At 37.8% G+C, this 24,974-nt stretch overlaps 1 protein-coding gene across 3 annotated transcripts in view; it reads left to right on the forward strand.

The window, feature by feature from the left end:
• bin3 (bicoid-interacting protein 3) overlaps positions 1–24,974 on the forward strand; it is a 55,274-nt gene that overhangs the window by 25,828 nt on the left and 4,472 nt on the right. For 2 of the 3 annotated variants that reach the window (XM_064680586.1, XM_064680588.1), the window contains 4 exons: positions 3,939–3,987; positions 20,158–20,565; positions 20,851–21,957; positions 23,078–24,515. In XM_064680586.1, the coding sequence (XP_064536656.1) occupies positions 21,080–21,957; positions 23,078–24,515 (2,316 nt within the window). In that variant the 5' untranslated portion in view covers positions 3,939–3,987; positions 20,158–20,565; positions 20,851–21,079. The remainder of the gene's footprint in view (positions 1–3,938; positions 3,988–20,157; positions 20,566–20,850; positions 21,958–23,077; positions 24,516–24,974) is intronic. The other variant, XM_064680587.1, reaches the window with a different exon arrangement.

Consider the following 24,974-nt stretch of genomic DNA (forward strand, 5'->3'; position numbering starts at 1 on the left):
TAGAATAAATTAAAAAAGTAAAATAGATTTTAAAAAACATAAAATAAAACTAGAAAAATAAACTATTTAAAATTTGTTTTTAATATTTTGAATGTATGAAAACAAATCAAAGACCAATTTAGTTTCTCCACAAGAAAAGAGAATATGATTCAATAAATATGCTTTGTAAAATGAATATTTAATTTTCCGTATTATTGCTGCTGGCGATTACAGTTATTTAAAGTTTGTTACAAAATTGATGGCAAAGTTGATATACTCTCTAGCCCTAACTTAAGCCCCAATTTCGCCAATGCGAATATCTCGTGCTTTTTTTCTAGTTTTGTGTAATAGCATTTGTTGTTGTTGTTGTTGTTGTTGTTGTATTTGTTGTTGCTGCTGCTTGATGCAAGACTTTTTGATTGGAAAACTTGTGCATTGGAGTGAGTCGTATGCTTTTTTCTATTTTTTTTTTGTGTTAGCACAGCTTAAGCGCTTGTGCTACCTCGCTAATTAAAATACTGAGGGTTAAAGTTCACGGGCGTGCGAAAATTGACAGTTTCCATGGGTTAATAAATTGACGCAATATGGTTAAGGAGTGGATGTTGTGTGTGTGTGTGTCTGTCTGTGTGTGTGTGTGTGGCATGCCTCTATTGCCAATGGACTTTAACGGGATTACACACACACACACCCACACACACACTGCATGCCAATCTAAAATCGTGCCATTTGTATATATTGGATATCCAATTTATTTTCTAGGCTATTTCCAAGTTGTTGACGCAGTTTTGTTTGCCATTTGATATCCTTGACTGGGCTTCGGCTTGCGCTTTGCTCTAAAATTGTATCCTTGTATCATTAATTAAGATGCACACATACACACAAGCACACACGCACACAGCCACACACTCTCGTAGAGTGTGGGGTAAACCAATGTCAAGGCAGGTTGCGTTTTATCTATGAAAAGTCAGTCGAGGTGTTTGTTTCTTCTGCTGCCCCACGCTCAGACAAACTTGTGTGCGTGTGTATGTTAATGTGATTATATGGTGCACATAAACACACCAGGCACACTCACACACACACGCACACACACACAAAAATTACTTTGGTCGCATTAATTTTGCAATCAAAATGTCTTACGGTAGCTCTACAGCCCAAAATTTAGTGGGTATACGCACGTGTGTGTGTATGTGTGTACCTATGCGTGTGTGTGCTTGTGTTTTCTTCTAACCCACTTAATTTAATTTAATCAGCTTAGTAATTAGTTAGCTCGTTGTTCCTGCTGCGGCGGCGGCGGCTGCTGCTGCTGCTTGTGCAGCAGTTGATAAACATTTTTGGCATTACCTCCCGCCGGGGCCTGTAAATATTTAATGCACTTCTCTGTGTTTTTGCTGTGCAACTAATTTGCGTTAACTTTGCAAAACCCTCAACGGGACTTGTGAATGTAAACTCTGAGGATTTTGTTTAATAACACTTGACGACAAAATGCCTTTGAGCCAGACCCATAAAATTGCAAATATTTAAAGTGTGGACATTGATTGAAAGTCGCAAAAAGAGTTGATGTTGTTGTATGCGGAATAATAAGCGTTCGTTTTATGCAGTTTGCAGTTTGTTAGTTTATATAAATCAATTATCAATTAAATGTGGGTAAATTAATAATGGATAACTTGTCTCATTTGAAACTTAATGAAAAACATTCATATTGAAATCTTGTTTTTTGATCATATCTCGAAGCTTCTAAGAGATACAGACACAAAATTTGGCATGCAAGCTCTCGTATAGGATAGTATGGTATATATAAATCAGTTCTTTAATATTTTTGCCTTGGGCTTTGGTATCTACACCCATTTTGGTGTCATATACAAACCCTGAAAGATTCAAAAAGATCGGACTATAAACACCAAAGTTACTCAGGACCAAGTTTTTTATAGTACGCGGCAAAGGGAAGAAGAAGCACAGTCGCTGCATAAAGTGCTCAGCTTGCATAAAGTGTATGCTCTTGTGTATGTAGACATGGTGGAAATATATAGAATATATAGAGTTCGTTATATTAAATAGTCTCTTCTTATTTTGTACACCATTTTGTTTTTCCAAGTGTAGAATACAGAATTTCGTTCTTATATTAACCTAGCAAAATGCCAAAGAAGTTAATCTCAGTCGGTAAATGGATATTATATGCGAATTATTATAAAATCAACCCTGGAAATATAATATTCAACTGCCATATAAAATTTAAATATACGCATTAACTTGTCCGGCTGTCTTTATATCCCATTGTATATGTAAACAATGGTATTAAAATTGTGAAAGCAGTATTCAGTTCAATAATTATGAGATTTCATTTGTTGTTTGAATAAACAACAAAATGTAAATTGCAATCGCCTCAATTAGATGCTAGCTAAATATAAACCTCAATAACCGATACGTTTTGCTAATGTTTGTTATTTTTAAATGGCATTTGGCTATTAACTACACAATATTTGAATACAATTTGTGACCTTCGCAGAAACAGAAAGAAAATGGCAAAATGGTTAGCGAAATCAATAAATTGATGCCCAAAAGGAATACGAGGCAATCAATGCAAAGAGCCAAACAGATGCGGTCCCAAAGATTGAAAAGAACCAAAAACGAGAATCTTATGATATCTACGGCACGCCGAAGATTTAATACCCTTGTGGACATGTGCCTTGCTGTTTGGCAGATATGTGAGCTTAGTAAAGCTCAAAAATGCTGCGTTTGATGAAAATATCCTACTTTTCGAGATTGTTTTTATGGCAACTATATGTGCTCCGACGTTGATAAGGTTTTGCATATGTATGAGGAGCATCGTATAACGAATAAGTTCCGAGTTTGCTTCGATGTATGTACTGCCTGCAACAGAAAGGGGAACATTTGCAATATTTCAAAACGAAAGCTTTTAAAGTGAGAGACTAGTTCGCATAGAAACAGACAGACGGACGGACAGACAGACAGATAGACCTGACTATATTATTTCGACGATTGATGCTAATCTAGAATGTATATATACTTTATGGGTTCGGAAATGTCTCCTTCCATGGCTTACACATATCATGACAAAATTATAATACCCTCTACAAGGGTATAGAAAAACAATGCCAACAGGCCAATAGGCAAAAAATTGAGCTGTCTAAATGTGGGCGGAGTTTTCAAGTTTTTTTTTCCTTTTTTTATTTTATTGAGCGCATAGCTGGCAATCGAGTTGGCTGCAGCTCAACATAGGACATATTAGATGAAAGATAACTCAAGCATGTATGTATACAAGCTCAGGACAGGTTCTATGCAACCCATTGACCCTAATATTGGGTGTATACATGAATGTGTGTGTGTGTGTGTTTTGACTGCGTGAAATTTATTTAACTGGCAGTTAAGTTGTTGCCGAGTGCTGACAGTTGAACGAATTGTTGTTAATCGTTCAAAGTCACAAAATGTCAGCAGGAGGCATCATTAAATTAAGTAGTCTTAGGTTGGCTTTTTATTGCCTAGCTTAAAGTACTTCGCCAGTTGAGAGGCACTAAAATTATGGAATTTCAAAGAGAACCACACCTAAAAGTCTGTTAAACTAAACGAACATTTAATGCTGAGCCTACGCTCTTGAATTTAAGTATAAATTAGTTGGATCTAGGGCTACCTGAGGGAAAAGAATACAGATGCAGATACTAAAGAGTATCGATAAAAGATACATAAATTTAATTGTTGTTAATTATGCTGTGGCATATGAAATCAATAACATAAAAACTGATTATAGGATCCAAATAAATTTAAAAAAATATATATTAATAAGCACATCCTTGCGCTCGCTCAGGTTTCCTTTGTAAACGAAGTTTTCCACAGTTTTTGCTTTGCAACTTGATTCAACACATAAATATTTGTATAATTGGACTAAAATCTAATTATATATTTTTTGCTACTCTAATTTAAATATCTATCTTTTATCTTTTCAGCATAAAATATATAAATTCTATCCACAATTGCTAAGCATTATTTGTTGAGGTAAGCTGATGAAATCAAATCGATTTTCTGACCCTTTAACGAATGCCAATTCAATTGTGTGCTTTGGGCGTTTTATTTTTGTTTCGTTAATTTGTGCAGCATAAATGTAATTTCCACCAGCTTTTCACCCTTGGCAACAATATTAAATAATTTTCAGCATTTTCAATTTGATTTTTTCTTTAACCCGTTTTACCCAAGGGACGACACATGATTCCACGCCCAGCGTGAAGAGCGGGCAGCACATTTGTTGACTGCAATTCGCATTGCTCTATAAATTTGAATGAATTCATTTGTTTGTGAAACGTGTGCGAACAGACGCTTGAAATACACCAACAGAATAACAACACCAACAACAACAATAATAACAACAAAATAACATAAGCAGCATGTGCGGTTCGCCATTTAGCAATCCAACCCAATGGGCGTTGTTGTTGTTGACACAATTGAGCATCATATTTATTATGCCAACGGGTTTTCAGTCTCTCTTTCGTTTTTTTTTTATAGCCTTTCTGACTAGGGCATTGTGGCTTTGTCGTCTGGTTGATACCCCACTTATACAGCGGGCATTCAGTAATTATGAATCGCAGGAGTTTTAATTGTAGATACCTTAAACATAGAAACTTTCATTTGTAGACATTTTTTTTATAATCCCCAACACCTTTCCCTCACTCTCTATAACTCACACCCGCTCTTTGCACTTCACTTATTCTCTCTCTCTCTTTTCCATTCTCTCTATTCTTCTCTCTCTCCCACTCTTTCTATCTTTCACTCTCTCTCTCTCCCACTCTTTCTATTTCTCTTTATCTCACTCTCTCCCCACCAATCTTTAGATCTTTCACTTCGCAACGTCTATCTATTGTGTATCGTGTCTCTTGGCAGTGTTCAATTTTTCTATTTTCTTTTTGGCTCATATTCTTAAACGTTTTACATGCGGTTTAAAGTAACGACGAAGCGTCAACCCGGAATAAATTGCTGTTATTATATATCATTAGCTCAACCTTCTCTTAGATAATTGTAACAAATATATTATTCTTTTTTTCCTGTACGTTAATGTTTTACTGGCTGCGTTGATTTTAAAAGCTTTATTAAAAAGTGTCTCCGTCATATTTTTAACAAACGTTCTATTACAAAGCTTTTTACGTGCTGTGACTTAAATGTTTCACTGTCTGTTTTTCTTCTCTTGAATCTGAAAAATGGCAATCCAACACTCATAATATTATCAATCTCATCTGAATATTTTGTGGACAGGGTATTCGCACTTTACTGCAACACAGACTCACGTATTTATACGTATTTTTTCTTACGTTAGTCAAAAAATGTTCATTGTTCGCATTTATTTACGTGAAATTGTTGCTATGTTTTGCATAGCTTGTCGCTGCTGCCAGGCCAAAAAAAAAAATAAACATTTTCAACATATTGGTTGACCATATTCTAAATTTCTTGTGTCTCTGTCTCTCTCTTTCTATCTCTCTTATATTGCTTAGTTGTGTTTCATTTCATTTGGGTGCCGGGTTGGAATTTGGCGCACAGAAAATATTTCATTATCAGCGTTTGCTCAGTGCACAGAATTTTTACAGCAAATTTATAGCAAACATGTACAACATGACCTCTCAACTGAAAGCCATTAGAAACACGCACATATCCTTTTCAAGCACAGACACACACAGTCGCACCCACACACACACGTGTGCAGAGGACATACGCACACCTGTGCACGGACACAAAAATGTGGGCTGTGCAAAAGCAATTTTCCAATTTTCCTGAGCACAACATAACGCAAGCATATCAGTCGATTTTCTTGGCATTTTCTTTCTCTCTCTCTTTTTGCGCTGCTTATTCTTCCACCTATTTGGCTTCTGACAATGGCTCGACGTTATAAGCACCTTAGAAATCAGTTGGATAGAAAAGAAACAAGTTGACATTTTGGACGCTAGTCGACTAGCAAATGCCCTGCACCAAGAAATAACTAAAAGTCTTGAAAAAAAAACTTAAAATGTTCCATTAAAAAGGTAAAAGTAATAAAAACAAAATAAATGTATTAAATAAGGAATAAAATAAAATTCAAAATTAAAATAAAAAAAAAACTAAAAAACATTAAAATGAAACTATTAAAAAAATGAAAAAAAAAAATTAATAAAAGTAAAATAAAATAAAAAATAATAACAAATGGAAAATAATTAAATTAAACTAGAACTTGTTAATAATTTAATAGGCAACATAAATGAGTAAAGCTGGCATAATGAAGAAACAAGTTTATCTTACCTAATCAAAACAATCGCTAATTGGAATCATTCTTAATGCTTTTAAACTGCATTTCGCGCTAATCAACCCCTTAAATCCCATTCATATAGGGTATTAAAAATTTACATGAAACCAATTTGCAATGTTGCGGCATTTTCATTTCAATTTGACCTTCAGAGCCAAGCCAAGCTGGTTTGTTTCTTTCTCGACTTATCTACTTATGGCGAAAACACAGTCACAGTATAAACGAGTGAAAATCAAATGCGATTTTCTTTTTGTTATTCTATGTGGAGTGGCTGACGCAAAAACTCTTAGACTTGTGCCAAGGAGTGCCCTAAGTCAAATGCTTCAATAATAGATTCATGATTTATGCATTTAACAATCTATATTAATCTTTCGCAGTTCAAAATACAGTTGACGTGTTTATTACATTTGGAGCTCTATTAAATTTCATATCTCTGTCAGTTTTCAAGCTTACGCAGATTATATATTTTTGGCATGATTCGTATGCCAATCAAGTGACTATGATGTAAGAGTAAAATTAGTTAATCAACTGAATGAAAAAAAAAAATTAGAAATACATTTCTGTATGACTAAGCTTTAGAATGACAGCACACTGATTTAAATTAAAAATGAAATGATAATAATTTATTTAAAAATTATATGTTTAATGGGCTATTTTGAGTGGACACCATTTTAAAATAGGTACAATTATCTTGTGTATTATATTAATATTAATAGAACCAGTTTTCGTTCAAATAATATGTAAAGAAATTTAAATCTTATTTCAAAACAATTATAAATAATTTATTACCTTCACTCGATTCTTAAATTTAGAATGTGCTTAAATAAACATTTGAAAAAACAACATGAAAGCTTTAAGCGAGATTTAACTTGAATAGAATAGAACAAAACTTTTAGAAAGCCTATTGAAACAACTGAAAACTTTTATATTTGTAATAAGGCACACTTAAAGCTCTAATCTCTAACACACTAGGTACAGTTGTTGATACAAAAAGAGTCTTGAAAGCACATAGAAACAGCTGAAAGCTTTGCTCTCTACAATCAAACTCGCCTTAAGATTAAAGCTTTATCCCACTAAATACCGTTTGTTGATACAACAAGGGGCGTGAAATCACATGGAAGCAATTTACATCGAAATTGCCTAAAAGCTTTAAGCTATATCGATATAAGAGGCTGAAAGATTTGTAATTTACAATTAATCACACTTAAAGCTCAAATCAAGTTACAGTTTGTCGATATACGCCTCTCACTTGATTGACTTTCAATGACATGTTATTATTCTCTTCTCGTATATTAAAAGCCTTAACCAATACCTGTGTTTAAAATGCGCCCGGCCTGCAAGTAAAAACTATTTTTACGCTCATTTATCTAAAATTGTAAAGCTGCAGATAACCATAGTAAATCTATTCTATAAATTAATGCCCCCAAACTGCAAGCGGGTAATTTTACAATTGCAAAGCAAAAATAGACGCAACACTCGACAATCAAAGTGGTTTTTCCGCTTGGCAATGGCAGACAAAGTCAACTGCAGATGGATTTGGCAGTGCAGAGGAGGTACGGGAGGCAATGGGGAAAAGCAACAACAAACTGCCGTCAAACTGTTGGAAAAAACAAAAAGCTGAAGAAAAAGAAAAACTTGACTAGTCGCCATCGTCATCCTCAATGCCTTCGGTTCGTGCTGTTATAGAAAGCAGAAAGTCCGTGGCATGTTTTGCCGTTGTTGGCCTCAAAAGTTGAAGCAACAAGAACAGCAACAACAACAGCAACAACAACAGCAGCAGCTACAAGAACAGCAGCAACAACAACAACAACTAGCCAAAAAGAAACCATTTGGAAAATATAATCAAATTTCTTCCTCTCACTCACTCAGAAGTAGTTTGCCAGCGCTCCATGGGCTGTGCTCTTCATGCAGATTATTACGTATTCCATGCATATTTATAACGTTAACTGGCATTTTGATTTTTGTTATACCCTATAAATATAGAAACAATTGAGTAACAGGGTAACACATAGTTGTGTAAATTCAAGAAAATTTGAAAATTTGTTATTTAATAATTAGTTCGATCATTTTGAAAACCTTTCCGTCCATTATTAGCCGACTTTGAATTCTACTCTAGTATGGCTTGCGCATTGTCCCCCTTGCAAAGCATTAACTTGTTGCGAACTACAAGCGACAGGCCAGGAAAAAGGGACAGCGTGAATAACAGAATCTGTCTTTTAATTTTAATTTTGTATATGCCTTTTGACTAGCTTATACAAACTAACTGTGACATGTTTGTCTATTCTTTCTGAACTCAGAGACTGTCCACATAAAGTTTAAACAAAGTTTACAATACCGACTCCCGAATACCCTACTCAACGCGGGCTTTTAGCAATTTTGCGTATCGCCTCCCATCTAGTCCGAAGAGAACCAAAAGAAATTACAAACATTATAAAATGCTTAAATAATAAAGCCAAAAGTTGATACCTTATGCGACTATGCAGTACACGATATCTCTAGGTCAAACACACCCGTCTTGTTCTTACAATTTTTTTTTTCGCTCTCTTTTTATTTTTGCTGCTGCTGCCCCACATTGGTTAGCTGAAGGGCAGCCAGCACCGTGGCACAACGTGTGAAGTGATTCGCTCTGCAAACTAAACTCAAGTGGCATTGAAAATTTATAAAAAATTTTTTGCTGCCCCTCAGCTTTTGCTGCCCGCCTACGCCGCGCCCCTTGTGTGTTGCCTGTCATTTGATGTAAACAAGCGACGATGTTGGAGCCTCACGTCCGCACCGATTAGCCGAGGCGGCCGTCTGCCTTGGGCTTACGCATTTGTGTAGGGGGTTACCTGTATTTGAGCCTGGAACTGATTGCAATTAATTAACAAACATTAACAAAAACGTTGTGTCGGAGAAGACCAAAAAAAAAAGGGTCGCCTTTTGGCCTCTAAATGCTTTCAAATTCGGTTGTGCCTGATTATTCATTTAAAGCATTTTTTGTTTGCATAAATTTTGCTCAAGGATAACGCAAGGCTCGAAGCCCACTCCGTCAAACCAAGTTCGAACCCCCCTAGAATATGCCGTTATACAATACGCCGGCAATTAAATAACACAATGCTTTTCGGGCACGAAAAGGTCTCTCTGGGTGAAGAATACAAAAAGAAGAAGAAAAAAAATGGCAGCTACTGAAAATTTACAGTTGAAGGCATTTTAGGGTTGCCCGGCGCACACTCCTGTAAGAATGTGTGTGTGTTGGCGTGTGTGTGTGTGTGTGTGTGTATGAGTGTGGATTACAGTGTTGATGCGCTTTGTGGCAACTGTGTGCGAACGCATGTAGCATGAATGATATACGGCCCGTGTTGGAAACTTGTGAAAGCTTTTTGAATTGAGATGCTAACTGGTTTGAACAAACGAGTTTCTTTGTGTCTTATATCATTATTAATAGATGTATTTTGTAGATGAGACATGGAAGTGTGTTGACGCATAAGCATGATGCACTTTAAGGCAAATCAAGTAAAGCTCTCGGATCCATAAATGTATGAATCTTAAACTGTTAGGCAGATGTAATATTTTGACTAAGGCTCTCTGTGAAACGTTTAAGAACGTCGCGCAAAGAGGAAGTAAAGTAAACGATGCTAAGAGTAGGTAAATAATAAAACAAAGAAATATCGAAAAACAAAGAGATAACTTAAATAAGCTTGAGAGAGCGAAGAAGATAGAAAGGAAGTGCGTCGAAAAAGTAAAAAGAAGTAGGTAATGACAGGTAAAGAGAGAGAAGAAGAGAATGTGATTATAGAGAAAGATGAACAAAAACAAATAGAGAAGTGAAATATATAAGGATAGTGAAAAGGCGATGTATACCGAGAGATGAAGATAGAGGATTATATTATTATTATTACAGAAATGAAGGTAGAAATGTATAAAGGGTGGAAGTAAAAATTATGAAAAAGTAGGTAAGGGCAGGTAGAGAAATAAAGAGAAAAAGTAAATTAAGTGAGATAAACAAAAGAACATAGAGAAGTACAATTTATAAGGATTATAAGAGACCCATTTATAGCGAGAGAGGTAGGTTAGGGATTTAAGAGACAAAGATGCAGAAAGAAATGTACAGAGGGGGAATAGAGGAAAGCATAGAATTAATTGTGAAAGAAGTAAATAGGTAAACTTAAGTACTTTTGCATACCATGAAGCCAGTTAAACTGTTACGAATGCGACACATAGAGGAAATAAAATATGCAAGGCTATAAAGAGAGAAAGAAGCGCTAGCAAGAGATACCAAGTATACAAACTATCTATAGTACGTTTAGTTAGTTCATTTATGACTTAAAATTGTAAATTATGCAAGCTTAAATATTTCTATTGTTCTACTCTTAATCATATTGATAAGGTAGGTAGAAACTTTCCCGCTAGTAACCACTTAAAAGTGAAAATACAATAAAAGCTTTCACAAATAATATATATATTTGTGCATGGTTTATTTCCGTATTGATGACAAGCTGGTTTAAATGGTTATCACAAGATAAGAACTATTTGCACGTCATTTGATTAGCCGCAGATAAAACCCTTTTGTCTTGATGACTTGTTAGTCATGCCAAAGTCTTTACTGTAGTTTCTCTTTTATCACACGAATTGTTACATTTTCTTATGTATTTGTGTTTTTTGCTTGACCATTTTTACAATTTCCTGGTCGCTGCTCATTTTCATTAATTTGTCACTGTAATTTTATTTGTGCCCCGTAGCCCCCCCGTTCACCGACTGGGCATAAATCATCTGCGGCCGGTGAAGCGCTCATAATCATTCAATGTGCCGTGCAAAATTATGCAGCATGCGGCAGCCGGCAACAGCTGCCCCGCTGTGCTGCCCCATCTCGAACTCTTTGCCTCTGGTTTATACGTCGACTCCCTGTTTACCTGATTTCTTTCTTGTCATTGCGTTTTATTTTGTTTTATTGCTGTGACTAGCGCATTTCCGCATTTCTTTTGTTGATTTTTACATAATTGATTAACGGCATGTGCCTGGACTTGTTCTACTTCTGTGGTAACTCACACTGATATACCCTGTCGCAAGGTGAAGTGGGGTATACATTTTATCTGTCAACTTAAATTAAGAAAAAAAACGAAAAGCTTTTTCCAAGCGGAACTTTTTGATAGCTTAAAACAATGCATTTTTATATGTTTGCTCTGTGGTATACCCTGTAAAAATCTTAAGTGGGGTATACTGTTTCAATTATCAGTAAACGAATGTATCTGAATTAAGTTAAAAATAGTTAATATTAAATAAATAATATACAGTACATTCAGAAGTTAAAAACAATTCATTTTATATACCCTGCACACCGTGTATAAATGTTAAGTGGGGTGTACTGTTTGGTTAAACATCAGACTGTTAAGAAATGTATCTTAATGAAAGTATGTATATTTTTGAAATAAAAGAATTTGTGATGAAATAATGTATTCGGAAGTTTCAAACCATACATTTTGGATGGTTACTTCCTGGTATACCCTGCTACCCTGTTAAAAACAATGTTAATTATATACCCAGCATACCCTGTAAAATGTTTAGTAAAGTATAGGTACTGCCTCGTTTGACAGTTTAATGCTCACAAGTGTAACTAAATAAAAGCAGAAACATTTGAATCCATAAAAATAATAAATGACAAGATCTTTTTTAACTCAATTAAAGGGTATCTGACAGCTGCGTCGTTTTGAACCGACCAAGTGGTCCCCAGCATTGTTTTTTCATTCTCTAGATTGAACTTTGAAAGCATTTGTAGATTTTACGGCGACTGCAACTGCATTTGACAAAGACTGTAATTTTCTTCAGCTGAAAATTGAGAAAACTCTCGTGGAAAAGGCAAAGCAGGCGAAAACTGGAGACGCTTTCGGGTTGGGTATTGTACGGCAGACAGTGTAGATAGGAATAGAACACGATGGCAACAAACTTTTCGCTGAACTTAACCGAACAACTGACAAAAACTGACAAAGTGCAGTCGACTGGTAGTTTTTTTTTATTCCATTTCTCTTTTTTGTAGTTTTCCATTTTTTCGAAAAGTTGTCCTTCTCCTATTATGCAATTTGCCTTTTGTGATATGTTGGCTCGTAATTTAATTTATTTTTCTCTGGTAAATGTGTAAGATTTAAATTGCAATAGAATTGGATTTGCTTTTAATACGCACTGTAAATAGAAATAGTATGTGCATTGACTGACAGCACAAACTGTGCATATTGACAGAATTTGTTGAATTTATTCTCGGTTTTTTTTTTACTGTTTTCTTTTTGTTTTTTGTTGGCTTTCAGCGGTTAACTTGACAGCTCTTGGGTGGTGAGTTACCTCGGCATCTGGTCGTGGGATTATGATCGGGTTGAGGCCGGGGGCGGGGGCTGGGGCTGGGGCTGGGCCTGGGGCGCTGACTGTGCTCTGGGGTTGCTGTGCAGCAGCGCATGCTACACGTATGGCTTATTAATGTACCTGCCACATGAGAAGAGCTGGCAAAATGACGACGTCTACGGCGTCGACGTCGACGACAACAACATCGATGATGACCCGCTCGGCGCGGTGGAGGCGGCAAATGGAGGCAGATAAGAGCCAGTTGGTGTTGGCATTTTGACAGCTCGAGTGGCAGCAGCAAGCTGCGAGTTGCAAAGATGACTGCGGTGGGGGAGGGGCGAACTAAAGATGTCTCAAATGGTTAAGTGCAAAATTTAAAGCATTAAATGGCCTCTGGGGATGTTGTAAGAAAATATAACGAAAAGAAATTATTTTAAGTGTTCGCATATTAGGGTTGGTAATGTAATATGTATATTTGCTAGAAAAATGGCATTATATTTAAGTTTATGTGCTCTGGACAGCGAAAGCTGTTGCGATATGTGATATTTTTATGATAAGTATATTATGTTAAAACTATTTCCCTGGATATAATGACATATCTGGGTAGATATGATTTGAATTTACTTTAAAAATAGCTAAATAAAACAACTGTAAGGATACCCTGAACTTTCTTCTACCAAATCCAAATGCAACTCGCGCTAGTGTTGGGAGGGGGGCGGCGGTAGCTATAAAATAAAGGATACTAAATCCGTATACACTATTCTCGAAGCTACTGTCAAATTTGATGACTACTCATTTAAGCCTAAGGAATCTGCTCAAAAACCCGGCTTTCGATATAGATTTTTATTGATTGCTTGGAAATGGGGCGAATTATCGATTCGTACTGCGCGCACACTAGAAAGACCTACGTTCCAAATTTCTCTAGCTCTTATAGGTTCTTAGATCGGCCATGTTGGCCATGTTATCAAGGCCACATCAACTCGGCTATTAATGTGGATCAAGAATGTATGCACTTTATGTGGTCGGAGATGCTTCCTTCTCCCTGTTACATTAATTTGCACAAAACCGTTAAACTCTTTACCCATTTTCAATGGGTTCAGGGTATAAAAATATATATAACTGTTAAAATAATCATTAAATTTGGCGGCTTGAAAAGTCTGCTTAAATATATATATATATATAAAAAATAAAAAAAAAACAACTTGCTGGCAATAAAATAATCGTACATTATAAATAAAGTTATGCAAATCGAGTTGAGTCTCGTGACCTCCATATTAGATATAAATGCGCATTCATTTTAAAGAAGAGAAGATCCCACATAATGGGAAGCTATATTTCTTAAAAAAAAACTCATCTATTAAAAAACAACATTCAAAGCTTAGGCGTGAGAGTTTTTCTGTTCTGTCTCTGAGTTTTTCCTTGAAGCGGTATAAACGAGATTTTCACATATGTTTAAATAGCTTCCACTCCATTTTACACAGTTGGGTTATTATGTTTATAAAAGGCGCCTTAATCGAGATATATATATAAATATATACAGATATATATTTGCTGCCGCATATGCGGCTCATGCATATTTCAAATGTGTGGCAACATGGGCAACACATGTGGCGTCCTCTAGCTACAGCCTGAAGTGGCCGCTCATTGTCCTGGTTGCGCGCATTGTCATCATCCTGTGAAAGTCCCATAAGGCACTGGCATTAAATAACACACGAATCGCTCTTGCTCTCACTCCCATTCCCCTCTCTCCCTCTCCCGCTCTGTCTACCTCTCTTGCCCTGCCTACTGCTAGGTGTTAAGCTGTGCTTAATAATGACGCACATTACATATGCAATGCGAGAAGCTGCTTTGCCAGGACATGGCACATCCACTAACCCCATGTCCAAGGACTCTGGCCGTGTGTTCCTGTCGATTCAGGTGTGTGTGTGTGTGTGTGTGTGTGTGTGTCAGGCAAATAAACAAATGTGTTGCTATTTGTTTTTCTGCGGCATATTCCCCGTTTCACTTGCTTTCTCTGTCTATATTTTGCCAGCTCGTATCTGTCTTTATGTAGCATCAAATTTGTTGCACTCCCAAAGGACTCAATTTCACATTTAAAACACCTGTGCCGTGTATTTATACCCCATGAACCGATTCTGTGCAGTGGGTATGTTAAGTTGACATAATTTATGACTATGTAGCAATAAAAATGTTATATTTTGAAATAAGCAAAATAATGTTATACTTAACAGCTGCGAGAAGCTCTTATCAAATGTTTTATGTAACCTCTTAACGGGTTTTACTTTTTAAATTATGAATAAAATTTGGCTTATTATTATTAATAGCTAAATGCCTTAAGTCTGTGTGAACTTATGACATTATTTAATATAAGTTTAACAGTCGTTTTAACATATAAATGTTTACTAACATTTATGCTTGTTAATTTGAAATTGCAACATTAATGTTAGGCTGTGGTCCGCTTTTATAGTTGTCTGTTAACCTTTACAGTTGTTAAAAGCGCTTCTGGTATTTATAATTTAAGTCTAACAGGTGGGCCTGGCTTTTAATAACATAAGTATTTTAGCCTTAACATAAGAAAATATTGAGCACCTAATGTTAAAGAAAATATAAATTGCTACATAACCGTTAACATCGACAGTTTAAATTCGATTTTACATAATATCTGTAATGTTAAATATGTCAACGCCTACAACCAAGCAGAAGCCACAGCTTCATCATCATAACATACATCTTAGACTTAACAGCTGTGGCACGCTCTTAGTTACAGTAGTATGTTAATATTAACAGCTGTTAAAACTGTTTTAAATATTTTAAAGTATTGAAAAGTTTATTTGGACACAAAAATATTGAGTATTTAGAAAGTGGAAATTTCTATATTGCCAATTATAGCGTCACTTTAACAGAGTATATACGACTTTACAGGATATCTGTAATGATAATTTTACAACTAAGCCGAAGCCACCGCTTCATCATCATCGTCGTCATCATAATAATTTCTGTTGAGGGGATTTTTGAACAGTGCTTAGCAAGTTGCCACTTGTGGCAGCTTGTTGTCGTCGTGCTTGAAGCGGGGGCGGTGCGGCTGCTGGCGACAAATGAACTAATTTGATTTACATGCAAATTACATTTGGGCCAACTAAAAAACAACTTTCTCTGGTCGCACAGGACGACGACGACGACGGCGACGACCATCATTAAAAATGCTTACAAAATTAACAAAATTGACAATATCCGTTGGCCAAGCGAAGCCGCTGCGAAAAAAAAAAAAAAAGTAAAAAGTTGGCAAAACGTAGAACGGAAACCGGGCAGACACACGCAATTCTTCCCGTACTCTCTCTTCACGCTCTCGCTCTCTCATTACCCCAAACTCAACCCCCCCTTTCCCACCCCCCCCCCCCTCTCCTCGTCGGTGCCTAAACAATTGCTTTTTGTTGTGGCCCACATCTCGCTGGTTTATTTAGGGTCTGTGCGCGAGAGGAGCTGCTGCCAGCGGCAAACTCTTGGCACGACAACGTGCCGCATATTTAAATTTTAATTAAAATTTAGCTTGTGCGGCACGCGTTGCACCGCCCGCCATCCCCTACCCAACGTCCTTCCCCCGCCCCGCCACTTTGCCATTTTGTGCGCGCCTCGAAATATGCAAATAAAAAATTGCCTTTGTTTTCTGCGGCAACGTGTAGGGCAAAAATCTTGGTCTGATTTTTTGATAGCTCTTCACTTGAACTGCAGGGAGTCGGTGGTAGGCGAGGGGGTGCGGGGGCGTCGCAGTGGCCAAGAAGCAAGCTGCTTTCTTTGGGTTTATCATATTGAGGTTAAGAGCTTTATATACGCGCTTAACTGTATTTATATTAATCCTTCGCGGTCCTGTCTCTAGCTTGACATTACTTTACTTTGCTTTTGCCTCCAGCGAAATGTCCTTGCTGGCCACCTGGGATTTATATAACTAAATGAACATAACCTCCAAGTTGGCCCTGTGCGTAAATGTTTTATTGCTCGTCCTCCATTGTCAGTTTATGGGCGAAAATAAAATATTTTGGGGGCTTTAATTGAGTGAAATACATAGACGCTTCAGTTGTTCATATTAGCAGGTCAAATGCACTTCATGTCCTCAATGGTTACTTTATTTTACGAAGATTTAATAGAGCGTGAGTGTTTATTCATATTCGTCTAACTTATGAAATACATGTAATAAGTGTCCTCCATGGTCACTTAATTGAATATTAATCAATTTTATTCAAATTCGATTTAAAAAGGCTTTAGTTTCTCTCTCATATTCGACTATCTTATGCAATACATATATATTTAATACGTGTCCTCCATGGTCACTTAGTTGGCAACTAATTAACTTTATTCAGTTTGGTACGACAGAATTGAATCTGTACAGAAACAACATTTGTTGTTTGCCCTGATGATACAATTAATCATCCTTCTTTAATTAATCGTAGAACCATGCTTGGTGCAATATTTATTCATAAGTTAATTACGGATGAAATCGACTCTTCTGGATTCACTAGCCAATTAAACTTCTCTATCCCTAGAATTACGTAATTATTCTCCTTTATCGCTTCATTTCTGTTCAACTAACTACGCCTTGCATGAACCGTTCCGGGTCCTCTGTGATGTTTATAACAAGCATTTTAGAGTATTCTGCTCAAAGTACATTCTTCCTCTTATAATGTAATCTTGTCTAAACTATTATCCCAAGTCTTCCACACTTCATTATTTGCCAAAACATAAGCATAAATATATATGTGTATATATAATTTAAGATAATAAAATATAATTTGTATATAATTTGTTGCTTAAATATAAAATTATATATATACATATGTAGCTAAGTATATATCTATCCGCTTCTTCTTCATCACATGTTCATCATGTTCACCTAATTTGTTGCTTACATAAAACAAATTTCTTTAAGGAAGTTGACTTTTAACAGCTTAAATTCCTTCATCCTTTTTCATATATCTGATCCCTTTAAGAACTCGCTCTTCGCAATAATAGCACCACATGTCCTCCATGCTCACTTAATTTTTAGCTTAAATATGAATATAGATATATGTATGTATCTTTATGTCCGCCCGATCATCACATGCTCTTAACTTAATTTGTTGCTTAAATAGAACTCATATCTTCAATGAAATTTACTTTGACATTCTAAATGCCTTCATGCTTTTTCATATATATGAATGCTTTAAACCTTTCTTTATAGCACAACATCCTTTACAGGATTACATGTCCTCCATGGTCACTTAATCTGCAATTAGAACGACTTTAGCTCAAAAGTAATGCAAGTTACTTAAGAATTCTTACCTTTTCACAACACTCAAGCCTCCTTCAAGCTTGTATAATAATCCAATTATATTCTTTAAGTTAATTTGTTTTGCGCTTCGTGTCCTCCATGGTCACTTAACATTGACAGAAACTCTTCTTAGAAATCTTTTACAAATGTTCTTGTTGAAATTGTAAAAAGACGTCAAGTACGGCTCAGCTTTCTATCTAGATTATAAACATATTTCTGCACTTGTATGTATTTGGACAAAAATGTCCCTCTAGTATTTTCAGTGTGGAATTTCTTACAATTTTCATATAAATGCATAAATTTATTGTTAGATTGCTTTCGCTGTGAACCGTTGAGCTGCTGTCAGATTGAGATACTTCAAGTTGCGGATGATTTAAATAGAGAAGATACACTTAGTTATGCATAGTTCTGTATGGGGCCACCCACCCCACTTTGGAGCACCTAAAGAATTTTTCTCTCCCCCCTTCCCCTCCCCCTTCTCGCTCTCTCTGAGCTACGATTTTCCCTTAGCATTTGTGCAAAAATCTGTTTTCGACTGTTTGGAATTTGCAGTTAGGTTTTTCGTGGCTTTTTAGTGAATGGGATGCGTGTTGTTGTGGGTAGTTCGGTCTTGGAATTGTTGCCGTTGCCGTTGCCGTTGCCTCTGTCCGTGCTTGGTTGCAATCCACAAAACCGCCACGAATGGATAGGTAAAAGAGTGCTGCCAGCCAGCCACAATTTGCCGTGTAAATATTAATGCACTCATCGTACAGACGCCCTGGCGATGGGCGCGTGATTTATGTTCGTGTTTGTAACACAGCTTTTTACTTAAATTAAGAAGTTATAAACATACCTAAATATGTACTTGCAAGTACAAGTATTTTTAAATTAGTCGCTATTCCGATGATCCGATGCATTCTATGTTTCGATAGCACAAAATATAGGTCTATCGATATATCGATAACAATTTAGAAAAACTGAAACTAGAGCAAAATATCATTAAAAACGGATTATATAAATGAATAACATTTAAATTTTAACAATCGTTATGTCGTAGAGATAAAGTGACATCTAAAATATACTTATATAGTAAATACTTTTATGTAAAAATATTTTTAAAAATATATGCATACAAAAATTAATTAATATAGGTTTAAAAAAACAAAATCAGGAAGTTGTAGTTTCATCGAAAATATCTGATTCTTTTAACAACATAAAAGAATTATAGCTTACAATTCAATAATATGCTTTGGTACTAGAAGTTTGTGTATCGATATATCGATTAATTACACACGGCGCAGCGGGAAACATCTCTAGCATACTTAAAGCAGAAAATTCTTGGAGTTTAAACAAAAATAAGTACATAATTTTTTCACCTACAAGAAATATAGCTAAATAGTGAATAATACGCAATTGGTACTAAAAGTTGGTGTACGATATACTACACACAAAATATATGCATACAAAAATTTAAATAAAATAAGTTTGACAGGATATAAGCATGGAAATTATTGTAGTTTCAACAAAAATATCAGCTTGTTTTTCCCACGTACAAGAAATATAGCGCAATATTTAAAAATATGATTGGAGTATTTGGTGTATCGATATATCGATGAACTACATATGGCGCAGCATGAGCCACATTTAGTGCATTTAAACAGGAAATTCTTGTAGATTTGACGAAAAAGTGTGCATGTTTTTAAGGCGAACAATAAGTATATAGTCAATGATATGCTATCGGTGCTAGATCGGTGTATCGACATATCGATAAACTTCACGCCGCGCTACGTGACCCATCTCTAGCAAACTGAAATACACTTTGCCCAACTAAGGCGTTTGGCGCCAGCTGTGGGTTGAGTTAAGTTGGATTGGTTGCTATGTAGGATAGCAGCAGCTGTGGGTGGAGATGGGGGGCGTTGGGGGTTGGTGCAGGAAAACGTCTGTGCTCAATTTTTCAAAGCTCGTTTTGTGTCGTTCCTGGGCTCGTTCGCTGGTTCGTTCATTCGGGCGGTTCGTTCGTTGGTGGCTCTGACTATGCAAATAATGAATGCAAAATATTGCTGAAGTGTGTCTGAGGCGAAAAGCAGCAGAGCAAATGGTTGAGGAGGGTTGAGCGGCGGCAGTAAAAATAGGGGCGAGAAATAGTGCTGGAAAATGTTCTTTAGAACTTTTGCACTTTTCTATTAAGTTTTCGGGTTGTGTGTGTGTGCGTGTGTGTGCTTGTTGAGAGCTTTGCGCTTAAACTACTATCGCTAATTAAATTTTCAATTAATTTTGAGCCATTCTAATTTTTTTTTTTTTATTTCGTTTCTTGCAGCTCAACACACAAACCGAAACGGAAACGGAAGTGTGAACGTGCAGAGGAAGTAAAAAGTTGCCAGCAGGAATTGAAAAAAAAAAAGAGAACATAGTTCAACACTACGGGTCGTATGATTAATGGAACCTAAAAGAGAGTTTTAAAACTTAAAAAAAAAGGAAAGGAAAAGTGTGACAAGCAACAAGAAAAGCAATTACAATAATATGTTCAAATACGCCGTATTTAAAGATGTCTGCATTAGGGCCGGACACTGTGCCATCATCTCAGATCCCGGAAAGGTTGCGGGCTGAGCTAATACAAGTGTGAAACTCTCCAGAAATATGTGAGAGAATTTTTCAAGAATTTATGCAAAACTAGAGTGAATGGTAACCTAAATGCTTAAAGAAAATTTCAAGGAACTTTTAAAAAGTGAGTTGCCCATAATTAATTTATGTACACATTATGTACACAGCTTGAATTCATTTTAAATCTTAATTTTGTGAGATTTTATTTTGAGTACGATTTATCTTTTAAATAGAAAGATCGCGTTATCCTTAAATATTTTGTGAGAATAAAGTAAAGTATTTAAAATTATTTATTTTTTCTATTTTCTATTTACTTTTTTTTTTATATATGTTATTCACGCTCCTTAAATATAAAAATAAATAAAAACAAAGCACAATACTAAACCTTATATTTCCCTCCCAACAACAGATGGCGCCACAGTGAAAAAAAAAGTGCATATCAATACTAAAATGTCCCAGCTCGGGCGTCATAAAATGCTTAAGAAAAAGTGTTGAAAGTGTGTAGAGAAAAAAGAGACGAATGATAGTGAATAGAAAAATACCCTAACAAACTTTGACAGTGTATATATAGTGTATTTTTCTTATGAATGCCTAAGGCTGGGCAATAAAAGTTGTACTTACATAAAAGTCAAAGAGTAATGGATAAATCGAGTAGCGTCAGTCCCAGTGAGTGTCGCGTAACCAGATCAAGCATGACGCCAACGCTGCGGCTGCAGCAGAGCCCCAGGCGTCAACAGCAGCAGCAACAACAACAACAACCACATCAGCAGGAACAGCAGCAGGAACAACAGTTAAATGAGGAACAACAACAAATTAAAGCCAAGTCACCGCAGCAGCCGCTGTCAACGTCAACGTTGACGCCAACGCCGGCGCATCATCAGTTCCGTGCGCCCGCACAACAGCAGCAGCCAACCAAGCACAAGAGCAGCAGCAGCGGCAGCAGCAACAACAACAATAATAACAATAACAACGGCAGCGGCAGCAAAGCCTGGAGCAAACGGCAGCACAAGACGAGCGGTAAATACAACGCCAGCGCCTGCGTCGGCGCCAGCGCGCAGCAGCAGCATCATAATCATCATCATCACCATCAGTATCCCCCACATCATCATCCCAATGGCAGCGGCGTCGCTGCTCAAGCAGCTGCCGGCGCCGGCGTCGGTTCGCTGCCAACTGCCGCCGCATCGGCAACTGCGGCCGCAGCTGCCGCCCACAAGGCCGATCTGGAGAACATACAGAATAACAAAAATCAAATAGCTGGTGGACACGCCCACAGCGGCCCCCATCATGGCGGCGGCGGCGTCGGCACACATCACAGCGTAGCCGGTAACGTTGCTGGCATTGGCAGCGCTGCTGGCAGCGGTGGTCATCATCATCACAATCACAACACGCGGCTCGCACAGACGGCGGCTGCGATAGTGGGCAACGGTCTGCCCATGGCCGCAATGGACGCCAAGTTGGGGCACGGGCACGGACTGAAGGGCCAGCAGCAGCAGTACAAGAAGATGCTGACACACAGGTAACGTAACATAAACCACTCTCAGCTAACGTAATTCTATGCCAAATTATGTTATCTATTACGTCTCATAATGTAAGTTGCATTGTGTTAGAAATAGCAGGAAACATTGTGTAACATAACAAAGAACTAAATAATATAATATGACGTTCCGAAAAATGCCATTACGTTATTTAATGTTACGTGCAAAATAACGTATTGAACTCTCTTTGTTGTTATGTCATATTTAACGTTATGCAATGTAACTTTATGTGTCGTCACATAATGTACCGTAAATTACTTGTCCTTAAACATAACGTCAAAATTTACCCTACATAATGTTATATATTATGACGTAATGACATCTCATAACGTAGGTTAGGTAGTGTGAGAAATGTAATGCAATTTTGTGCAACGTAACAATGTTATATTTACTGACGTTCCGATAAATGGCATGACGTTATTTAATGCTACGTGCAGAATAATGTAATTATTTCTCTGTTTTGTTCTGTTAGATTTAACGTTATGTATTGTTACTTAATGTTACGAAACGTAATGCGGCCTCATATAATGTACCATAGGTACTTATACTTGAACATAATAGAACAAAACGTAACGTAATGGAGTGTAATGCTACGCCACGGGACGTTACGCCTCCTAATGTGTTCTTTGTCACGTAACTATAAAATGTCTTAAACGTAAAATGGTGATGTAACATTTGGTAAAATTATAACATTACGTAAGGTACCATGCAGTATTGGAATATAACGTAACGTAATGTAATATGTAATTTAACGTTATGTTATAGCATGATATGTTACGTAACGAACTACGTCAATTATATAATATGTTAATAGGTTATAGACGACTCGTAACCTAATGAAACGTAACCTTGTTAGGCAGCGTGATTAAACGTAACGTGATGTAACGTAACGTAACATAGTATTTTTTAATAATATATAAAAGATCGGATCTTATATTTATTTAAATATTAACACTTATGAAACTTAAAGTAGTTAAAGCATTCCCTAACTACAAATTGTTCCTTGGAAAACGTTTATGTTTTATAATTATTAACAGTTCATAATTATTATATTAATATTAATATTTAAACTAACTCTATCTATCTCTTTCTTACTAACAGAGGTCATCATCATCACGTGCTGTGCGCCGGCAACAATGCGAATCACACGTGCTGCCTTGTCACTGGCTGCAATGGAAGCGTCGGCGCCGCCGGCAAGGATACGCAAAGCAATAAGGACACCAGCTCGTTGAGCGGCAACAGCAGCATCATTTCGGGCAGCGCTGCAGCTGCGGCGGCGGCTGCCAACGCCGTGCACTATTGCTGCGGGCGTTCCAAGTTCTTTTTGTCCGAGAAACGTTTGCGCAAGGAGGTGATTGTGCCGCCAACGAAATTTCTGCTCGGCGGCAACATCTCGGATCCGCTCAATCTCAATTCGCTGCAGCACGAGAACACGTCGAATGCGTCGTCGAGCAATAATACGCCAGCGACGACGCCGCGTCAGTCGCCGATTACGACGCCGCCGAAAGTGGAGGTGATTATACCGCCGAACATACATGATCCGCTGCACTTGCTCGATCCGGTCGATTCGATGGAATATGAGAAGCAGCTGACGTCACCCATGAAGCGGGGCGGCATGCTGACGCGTGGCAGCCACTTGAAGCTGCAGCAGCAGCAGCAGCCGCATCATCGGCAGCACAGGGCGCGCAAAAATCGCAAACGGCGACGTTTCGATTCCAACAACACTTCGTATGCAAGCGACGACGTTGCAGTCGCTGAGGGCGTCGCGGAGGCGTCAACGCTTTCGATTTCACTGGAAGATGCGCCAGGCGCAGCAGCATCAGCTGCAGACGCTACTGCTGTAGCCGGAGCCGCCGTCGGCGCAGCAACAACAACAACAGCAGCAGCAGCGGCGGTGGCAGCAAGTGAAGCTGCACTGATAACAACAACAGCGGCGACGTCGCCAGTAGCTGCACTGAGCGCCACAACGCTGCTGAGCGAGGCGGCAGCGTCGGCTTCAGTTGAAACAACGGAATTGGCACAACAGCAGGCGCATGTGCGCTCTCGCTCTCCGCAGGCAGCGGCCACCGCCGTAGAGGAGACAACAACGCCAGCGCTAGCAGCCGGCGCACAAACGCTCTCCCCTCTGGAACAAATGGAATGCAACGTGGTGCGGCCGGCAGCGACGTTAACGTCATCACCACTACAGTCACACCAGCAGCAGCAGCAGCAACATGTGGCCGTAATTGCCGAGCCGCTCAGCAGCGACAACACCAACACGCCAACAGCGCCTGGCGACGGCAGCAGCAGCAGCAGCTCAGTCGATTTGAGCCTGAGCGCGGTAACAGCCGCTTCGACGTCGGCAGCGGCGCTAGCTGTGGCGTCCACGCTGGCCGATCGTCGTGCGCTGGCCAGTCGTGATTTGCGCTTGGATTTGGACAGCACGTGCTACGGTGTAGGCGGCACGGGTCTGAGCTTTGGCGCTGGCAGCGCAGCCAGCTTTTGCAGCGGCAGCAGGAAACGTAAAATTAGCGAGAGCAACAATTCGCAAAAGAGCAAGGTGGGTACGAAATGGAATTGAAACAAATTGAAACGGGCTATCGAGCAAGTGCGTGCATACATATGTGTATGTGTGTGTGTGTTTCTGTGGGCTTGTGCTTAAAATGTTGTTGTGGGGAAGCAAGTCGCAAGTCAATCGCTTGCTTTGTTTTGATTGCTTTTGGCTGTTTTTATTTGAGAGTTTTGTTGTTGTTTTGTTGCTTGTTCAAGCGTTGCTTAGATTGGGGTTAAGGGGTCAGGGCGGCAATGAAAGAACTTTCTGTTGTCTAAGGGAAGCCAAAAGCGATTAAAAATTCAGCGAAGCAGTTTTTAAGGTGTGTGTGTGTGTGTTTTTTTTTTGTTGCCAATCATTTTAATAGTTGTTTGTGTTTTAATGTTATATATCGGACGAGGTAGATAGGTATATATTAAAAATGTTCAGTAAAAATATTTAAATTTTCTAGATAGGATTTGGTGAGGG

The sequence above is a fragment of the Drosophila montana genome, unplaced genomic scaffold (assembly GCF_035044405.1).
Source record: "Drosophila montana isolate Dmon_TW-CO22-7 unplaced genomic scaffold, ASM3504440v1 contig_2127_1, whole genome shotgun sequence".
NCBI lineage: Eukaryota > Metazoa > Arthropoda > Insecta > Diptera > Drosophilidae > Drosophila > Drosophila montana.